The sequence below is a fragment of the Sinocyclocheilus anshuiensis genome, unplaced genomic scaffold (assembly GCF_001515605.1).
Source record: "Sinocyclocheilus anshuiensis isolate Anshui unplaced genomic scaffold, SAMN03320099.WGS_v1.1 scaffold536, whole genome shotgun sequence".
NCBI classification, from domain to species: domain Eukaryota; kingdom Metazoa; phylum Chordata; class Actinopteri; order Cypriniformes; family Cyprinidae; genus Sinocyclocheilus; species Sinocyclocheilus anshuiensis.
The window spans coordinates 443,081-452,453 of NW_015557179.1; the positions used below are offsets into that span (position 1 = coordinate 443,081).

A 9,373-nucleotide genomic window follows, 5' to 3' on the forward strand; every position below is an offset into this window, starting at 1 on the left:
ACGGCACCCCGGTTGGGAAACACTGGTCTAAATAATGCCGCGAGTGGGGCTTGAGGAAGTGACGTCGCCTGCGTCTGCGCAGTGCGACCTGATGCAGCCCCTGAAGTAAGACACAGGAAACAGAAATACTGCAAAATAATAATAATAACGCGACTAAACGAGACGAAATAACGTTATAACATTTCGTTTTGTCTCGTTTTGGTCAACGAAAATGAAGATACATAGTTTTTATTTTGTAAACCACATTTAGTCTCGTTTTTATTTGTCAACAATATTGCATTATACATTTAATTATAGTCATCGTCACATGACCAGCATTTACGTTGCGTCTCGTTTTCGTCACGTGATAAAGGTTCGTTGACGATGATATTTAGTCATAATTTTCGTTGACGAAAGCAACACTAGTCTCAGCAGTGGAGGTTGGCTGCTCATTTCACCAGAGAGGAGCAGCAGAGAGGGTGAAGGTTCTGGAGAATGACTTTGTGCTTCGTTGTGAAGGAACAACAAGGCATCTCTTATTAAGTTGCTGGCAGGAGAGAGTGTACACTTGTAGGTGTGAATTAAGGAAAGGATGTGCACTTCCAGTAATTAAATTGTAGAAAATATTAATAATAAAAGTTAAATACGTCCACAATTTTGACTGGTAGTTATTACCAGAGAATGATAATTCATTAAGGCCATAAGATCATCAGGTATTCACCCAATCCCATGCTGAAGTCTGCTACTTTGACTTCATCAGAATTCAAACCTCAGCTAAAATGGCATGTGGGGGCTGCATGTGGATGAGTGAACAGAACACGTTTGAGTCAGACTGGCACTGGCTTTCTCTTTGCCTGTCTGTCCCGGTGGCAGAGAGGTCATTGGGATGGCAGTGCAGTCGGGGCAGTCTGATCTCTCCTGGCGACTCAAGACTGTGTTCCTCCTGCATGTGGCTCTTTGAAGTTCTCTGGGAGTGTGTTCTGAAGTGCACTGAGGGTGTGTGTAATTGATTGGACTGGCAGGCTCTTTGCAGATTATTCCACATGGTGAAACTTCTCTTAGCACATTGCAGCAGGCTAAATATATATCCCTCAATGCCCATCCGAGAATTAAACTCTTAACTGCTGCTAATGCTTGCTTATCTGTTTTTAATTGAGCTGTTACATTGCTCATTCATTTTATGCTGTGCTAACTAAGGCCTTTACAGTTACGGCATGTAATAGTTGAACAATAAGTGTCTTTGGTGATGTGGACAAGTATGTTAGTGCCCACTAGTCCCAAAACGTAAAGGTTGCTGTTCAATCACTGCAAAGGGCACCATCAACATTGTGCCCTTGTAAGCATTTTTTTTTTAATCGATAGTTGCTAACAGGTGGTATTAGGGTGAGGGACATTCAGTAAAGAGACAGACTATAAGTTTAAATTGTATCTATATGCTAAGTTAATTTTGTCAACTTTAACAACAACTATGAAAAAATCTAACTACTAAAAATCAAAAAGTTCCTTTTTTCTGTGAAATCAAATAATAATGTTCAGGCATTTTTAATTTTAGTTCTGAAATAAAAAATGAGTAGAAATGCATATATTATGAAACATTGCTCTATATACATACAGTATATGAGATTACATACTGATTGAAGTGTTTTTTTTATTGTACAGTGTACAATATAGATAGTCACGGAGAAAGCAGACATGGACCAAATGCTTCAAAAGTTTAATTTTGATCTCATGTGGTCTTTAACCACAGATTGCTGCAATAACTCAAGGCACTTAACCTCAATAACCTGTAATAAGACCATGATCTCATTCTGTGGCAATATTGTGTAAAGTTACATGAATAAATTGCACCACTTTGGTCATGTGGTGATGTCTAAAGTCAAGTCAAGTCAAGTCTGCTTTATTGTCAATTCTTCCACATGTACAGCACATACACACAGAGAATTTAAATTGTGTTACTCTCAGACCCTTGGTGCACACAGATAACACTAACAGTAGAACATAAATACAGATAGATACAGATTTAAATATAAAATACAACTATACAATTATACAAATAAGGTAAAATGTAAAAAAAAATATAAAGCAGCACAAGGCGCATGGCAGATAGAGTGCAAACCAGTGAAGTAAACAACAGTGCAGATATAATGATTGTAGTGCAAAAGAGCTTATTCAGACAGATTAAAGTGACAGTGTGTGTGTGTATTTGGGAGGGGGGAGTGGGAGAGTCCATCAGAGGGTCAGAGTTCAGTGGTGCGTGGGGCAAAAGAGGGGAGGGGGGGCAAGGTCGGGAGGGAGTTGAGCTACAACAACTGGCTGCAACAACTGACTGATCAAATCATAGATATAGAGCAACAAAACAATACCCGGACTCTGTTATAAGCATTCTCAGGAACTTTAATAAAGCAAATCTCTCCCATGAACTGCCAAAATAAAGACAGCATGTTACATGTTCTACCAGAGACAGTAATATACTGGACCACTGTTACACCACAATAAAGGATGCATATCACTCTGTCCCCCAGGCAGCTTTGGGGCTCTCTGATCACTGTTTGGTTCATCTTATACAAACCTACAGGCAGAAAATGAAATCAGCTAAACCTGTAACAAGGACTGTGAAAAGATGGACTAATGAAGCAGAGCGGGATTTACAAGCCTGCTTTGACTGCACTGATTGGAGTGTTATTGAAGTTGCAGCCACCGATCTGGACGAGCTCACAAAAACTATAACATCATACATTAGTTTCTATGAGGATATGTGCATTCCTACCAGGACTCATTTAACATACAACTACGACAAACTGTGGTTCACTGCAAAACTCAGACAGCTCCGTCAGGCCAAAGAAGATGCCTATATGAGTGGGGACAGGGTCCGAAAAGCTGAGAAATCAGTTTTCAGCCATTGACCCTGCATCAGTGGAAAGGACTGAAAGACATCCCCAATTACAAGACACCATCCCCCAGCACTGTGGAGAATCAACAACTGGCTGATGATTTGAATGAGGTCTCACACCCCACACCCATTTTGACCTTCTCTCTATGGATCTATTAACACCTCCAACAAACCCCTCTCACCCCTCCTGCACTTCAGATCAGTGAAGATGATGTGCACCAGGTCTTCTGGAAACAGAAGACAAGAAAAGCACCAGGCCCAGATGGCGTTACACCAGCCTGTCTGAAATCCTGTGCTAACCAGCTGGGCCCTATCTTCACACAGATCTTCAACAGATCACTGGAGCTATGCAAAGTCCCTTCCTGCTTCAAACGCTCCACCATCATCCCCATCCCAAAGAAACCCAAAATCACAGGACTTAATGACTACAGACCTGTGGCTTTAACATCTGTAGTCACGAAGTCATTTGAAAACTGGTGATGGCCCACCTGAAGGACATTACTGGACCCTTACTGGACCCCCTGCATTTTGTTTACTGAGCAAACAGGTCTGTGATGATGCAGTCAACATTGGACTGCACTACATCCTGCAACATCTGGACAGACCATGGACTTATGTGAGGATCCTATTCGTGGACTTCAGCTCACCCTTCAACACTATCATTCCAAACCTCCTGTCCAAATTAACCCAGCTCTCTGTGCCCACCTCCATCTGTCAGTGGATCACCAGCTTCCTGACAGACAGGCAGCAGCTAGTGAGGCTGGGAAAATTCTCATCCAGCACCCATACGATCAGCACTGGCGCCCCTCAGGGATGTGTGCTCTCCCCACTGCTCTTCTCCCTGTACACCAATGACTGCACTGCAAAGGATCCCTCTGTCAGGCTCCTGAAGTTTGCAGACGACACCACACTTATTGGCCTCATCCAGAACGGTGACAAGTCTGCTTACAGACAGGAGGTTAAAGAGCTGGCTGTTGTCTGGTTCAGTTATAACAACCTGGAGCTGAACACACTCAAAACAGTGGAGATGATAGTGGACTTAAGGAGAAACCCCCCTGCACTCCCCCCACTCACCATCATAAACGGCAGTGTGGCAACAGTGGAGTCATTCAAGTTTCTGGGCACCATCATCTCTCAGGATCTGAAGTGGGAGTTCCATATAGACTCCATTGTCAAAAAGGCCCAGCAGAGGTTGTACTTCCTTCACCACCTGGAGAAGTTCAACCTGCCACAGGAGCTGCTGATACAGTTCTACTCTGCAGTCATTGAATCCATCCTCTGCACTTCAGTAACTGTCTGGTTCAGCTCAGGTACCAAATCATACCTTAGAAGTCAAAGTCAAAGTCAAAGTCTGCTTTATTGTCAATTCTTCCACATGTACAGTACATACATACAGAGAATTGAAATTGCATTACTCTCAGACCCTTGATGCATACAGATAACACTAACAGTAGAGCATAAAAATACAGATAGATACAGATTAAATATAAAATACAAAAATACAAATATACAATATATAAAAATAAAAAGTTAAATAAAGCAGCTCAAGGCACATGGCAGATAGAGTGCAAACCAGTGAAGTAAACAAACAGTGCAGATAAAATGATTGTAGTGCAAAAGAGCTTATTCAGTCTGATTAAAGTGACAAAAAGCTCAGAGAGCAGTTATTTATTTAAACTGACTGAAGAGGTAGTTGAATGAGGTCAGTTCAATGCTGAATGCTGAATGAGGTAGTAAGCAGACCAATGCTGCACAAGGTGACTGGTGCAGGTCACAGTTTGTTATGGAGGGAGGGGAGAGAGACACCAACGATCTTCTCAGCTGCTCTCGCTATGCGTAGAAGATTGCAGCGGATAGTCCGGACTGATCGGCGAATCACTGGTACAACCCTCCCCACTCTCCAAGAACTGCACTCATCCAGAGTGAGTAAAAAGGCTGGCAAAATCATTCTGGACCCCTCACACCCAGGCCACTTCCTCTTTGAACTGTTGCCATCTGGTCGGTGCTATAAAGCACTGAGCACCAGAACAGCCAAGCATAAGAACAGTTAACCTCAGGCAATCCATCTCATGAACAGTTAACTTGGCAATGAACGTGTAATACAGAACATTATTTATACATTTATTTATTTAAAACACCATACTTGTTCACATTTCCTTGCATTTGTACATAACATACCTGTACACACAAATGCCATCTATTGTCTATTTGTATATTGTGCATTTTTTAATCACATTTTTTATTCTATTTACTTATTCTATTTTTATTATTTGTGTCTTGTCACTGTAATGCTGTGGATGCTTCTGTCACCAAAACAAATTCCTTGTTTGTGTAAACATACCTGGCAATAAAGCTCTTTCTGATTCTGAGATTCTTTTGTTTTTGAAATCAAAAACTGTGCAATTATATGACCTAAAATTATATGATCCATTTTACAGGTTTCATGACAATCAGCCCATTTAGACTGTAATCTTTATTCCTTGTCTTCCTGTTTTTCTCTCCACAGAGTGTGTGTCCTGGACGTGTGTTCGCCATGTCTCTAGTTCAGGCACTGCCTGTGCCCACTGATCACCCGAAGCCCAGCGCTGACATCCAGCAGTGCTGCTCAGTGTCTCACTCCCCCACCGTAGCTGCGGCAGGCACCATGGGCTCCGTCAGCAGCCTTATCTCTGGACGTACCTACCAGGAGCGTCACTGCCGAGCTGCCAGCGACTTTGGCGCCAAGTATCGCAAACCCACACCAACTACGAGCTGTTTCCGACAGCAAGAGGGCACGCTGCGCAGTGCCAGCTCACAGGAGCAGCTTCTCACCAGACAGCCTCCTCTACCTGCTAAGAACAAGTCCTCTGCCCTCATCTCTGCTGGCAATGGCAACTATGGCTATTTGAGTGATGAGCCAGTGGGCGACTGGAATGATAATCATGTTACCCCGTGCAGCCCGTCCAGTGATACCGAAGAGCCTCCTGATAACAGAGGCATGAATGGTAACATTGGTGGCCCTCCTCCCAAACTCATCCCAGTGTCAGGGAAGCTGGAAAAGGTGAGTCCGGGGGTGCTTAGGAAGTAAACATAAAAGAAAAAAACTTTACGGCTCAAAAAAGAATTAGCACAAGTGCTTTAAAAGTCGTACAAACTACACATTTGTTATTTTTAACCAGATAATTTCTTTAAGTAGCTAATTTAAAATTCTGCCCATTGTTATATTGTCATATGGTCTCATTTGTTTGTTTTTCTGTAAAGAATGGTAGTTTTGCTGATGCTCATTACACACAGTGGGTAGTACATCTAAATGGCTAATAATTTCTGTTGATCAAAGAGAGCCTTTAATCATTGCAGTATGTCAATATGCCATCACTTACTGTACACATTTAATCAATGACACCTCAGTTACACTCTCAACAAAAATAAAGGTTCCTGTTGTTGTCTTCATGCTTTAGCCATGTATTGTGTAGATACATTACCATTCAAAAGTTTGGGGTCAGCAAAATTTTTTATTGAAAGAAATAATTATTCAGCAAAGACAGATTAAGGACAGTGAAGACATTTATATTTTTACAAAATATTTATTTTCAATTCTTTTAACTTTATATTCAACAAGAACGCTTAAAATCAAAATCATGGTTTCTACAGAGTTACTGATAATGACATTGATAATAATAAGAAATGTTTATTGAGAATCAGATTGACCTATTGGAATGATTTCTGAAGGATCATGTGACACTAAAGACTGGAGTAATGGCTACTGAAAATTCAGCTTTTCCATCACAGGAATAAATTCTATTTTAAAATGTTAAAATACAAAATTACTGATTTCACAATATTGCTGTTTTACTGTATTTTTGATCAAATAAATGCAGCCTAGGTAAGCATAAGAGATATCTTTCAAAAAGATTAAAAATCTTACCAACCCCAAAGTTTTCAACAGCAGTGTAGTTAGCATTTTAGTTAAAGTGTTAAATGTGGTTTTACGTAGTAGTCACATTAACCATTTACTTTTGATCACAGAGTATGGAGAAGACACTGATCCGTCCCACTGCCTTTAAGCCGGTTGTGCCCAAGAATCGCAACTCTGTGCAGTACCTGTCTCCACGGTCAGGGGGCAGTCTGACTGAAAGCCAGGGCAGCCTCAACCTCTTACTTCCTGGCACTGGAGCATTGTTGGGTTGTCAGGAGAAGCGTAACTCTTACAGTGGGGGGCGCAACGCACGGAATAGCCAATCCTGCACTATGTCGGACTCAGGCCGCAACTCACTCTCCAGTCTACCAACCTACAGCAGCACAGGGTACAGCCTGGCACAGAGCGAGGTTCCCACCGGGCACATGGAAACCACACGCTCCAGTGGTGGCCACGGACACTCTAACTCTGACAGTGGTCGGTCATCATCCAGTAAGAGCACAGGGTCTTTAAGTGGCCGTGGGCAGCCCCTCTCAGACAGTGGATCGTGTGGCCGCTCCCCGGCTCCAGGAGAAGGGTATGAGGGCGTCATTCGGGAACTTGAGGAGAAGCTGAGGGAAAGAGACCTCCATCTGTCAGGTGACAATCGCAGTTTTCTACCAGTTATTAGTGCCATTTGACAGGGAATTGTTAGATACGGTGGATACAACGTAAGTAAAATCATATGTCTTTTCCATGCAGGTGTATGAGGAGAAACAGAAGCGGTGTGAGCAAGAGTTGGAGGACCTTCGGCAGAGCTGTGCATCGAAAATGAAGCAGGTGCAGCTGAAGGCACAACGGGCACAACAGGTCCTGCAGTTGCAGGTGTTCCAGCTGCAGCAAGAGAAGAAGAAATTGCAGGAGGACTTCTCCCAACTGCTGCAGGAACGGGAGGCATTGGAGAAGAGATGTGCCTCTTTTGAGAAGGAGCAGACTCAACTAGGTCCTCGTCTAGAAGAGACAAAGTGGGAGGTGAGATCTTGTACCAATTTAGATCTAGCAATGAGTAATAATTACATTCAATGAACTTGAATGCTCCTGTGTTGCAGGTCTGTCAGAAGTCTGGTGAGATCTCTCTGCTGAAGCAGCAGCTGAAGGATGTACAGGCTGATCTTGGTCAGAAGGCCAGCGAGATTGTTGCTTTGAAGGCCCAGTTGAGAGAGGCTCGTTCCGAGCTTCAAGCTAGCCAGGCTCGCTCGCAGGAAGCCCACGCCACAGCCCGCACCCGTACACTCGAACTTGAGGTTTGCGAGAATGAGCTGCAGCGTCGTAAAAGCGAAGCGGAGCTCCTGCGGGAGAAGGTGGGCCGTTTGGAAGAGTCCATCCGTCTTAAAGAGACCCTGGCAGTGCCCCCGTTCCAAACTCTACCTTCTAAGGGCCAATGCATGAGCTTGCCCCTGCCCCAAAGCCGTGGGGGAATCACTCACGGGATCAGTCCTGCTTTCCGGGACAACAGCAGTGAAGAGCAGTTTCTAGCATATGAAAGCGATGAAGCGAAGGTGCAGCGTCAGAGCGTGGATGTGCTTCATGGTCTCCGTCAGCAGGTGGACCGAATGCGGGCTGAGCTGATGTATGAGAGGAGGCGGAGTGAGGACCAGCTGGAGGCCTTTGAGGATGAACGCAGGGTATGGCAGGAGGAGAAAGACAAGGTGATTCGTTACCAGAAGCAGCTGCAGCAGAACTACATCCAGATGTACCGCAGAAACCGAGACCTAGAACGTGTGATGAGAGAACTTAGTCTTGAGCTGGAGAACAGGGACATGGAGGAGTTTGACATGCGTAGCAATGAGATCCATTTTGAGGAGATCACTGCCACTGAAATCTAAGCCACATCTCACTCTGCCATCCCAAAATGAATTTCCACTGAGGTTGTGTGAGGAGCACTGGCCTTCACTGCAGTATTTTTGGCATGCTTCTCCACACTATTTCAGAAAGACTTATGTTCAAGGCAAGTTATTGTTGTGATGTCCGCAGAGGCCAATAAAATATGTAACATTTGTATTTAGACATCTTTGTGATCACTTCCTGCCTCTGACACCTGTGAGGAAACCTGTGAGATGAATGTACAATGACTGTGAACAGCAGTTAATTGATGCCACTGGTGAAGGGAAGGTGTCCTCAAAGGTGGTGCTTTGTTCCTGGCAAACCCCTATAGTACAACTAGGGCTATAATTTAGCTTAATTCTGAAAAAAAGTAATGCAAAAAATATCACATTTAATCCCCCGTTGATCTGAAACGTGGATTCTTTAAGAAATTTTTCACACAGGAAGTTCACAAAAGACATGTTTTTCCATTCAAAAGCATCTATGCAGTGGTGCGGAAGTATAAATTGTTGACATAAACAGCGACATGCGACGACGGCCAAAGACATTTGTAGCATAGAGTGAATGCTAGAATGTGTCCTTTGTGAACAAGATTGGGAAATTGGGCAGATTGACAAACCCAATTTCTAAATGGGTTGATGTGAACTGAAGACCAATGATGGGCTTATGTTCAATGATAACGAAATAAAATATGACACTTACAAATGTCCATTCAATATTTTACTCGCCTGCTAACTTAATTCATT

General features: G+C 43.3%; 1 protein-coding gene across 1 annotated transcript in view; it reads left to right on the forward strand.

The window, feature by feature from the left end:
• The window catches only part of LOC107678562 (leucine zipper putative tumor suppressor 2 homolog), an 86,129-nt gene extending 77,132 nt beyond the window's left edge, over positions 1–8,997 (forward strand). Inside the window, exons 4-7 of the mRNA XM_016473865.1 lie at positions 5,376–5,909; positions 6,875–7,415; positions 7,480–7,775; positions 7,853–8,997. Coding sequence (XP_016329351.1) covers positions 5,403–5,909; positions 6,875–7,415; positions 7,480–7,775; positions 7,853–8,629 — 2,121 coding nt within the window. The 5' untranslated portion in view covers positions 5,376–5,402 and the 3' untranslated portion in view covers positions 8,630–8,997. The remainder of the gene's footprint in view (positions 1–5,375; positions 5,910–6,874; positions 7,416–7,479; positions 7,776–7,852) is intronic.
• Positions 8,998–9,373: the final 376 nt, after the last annotated feature.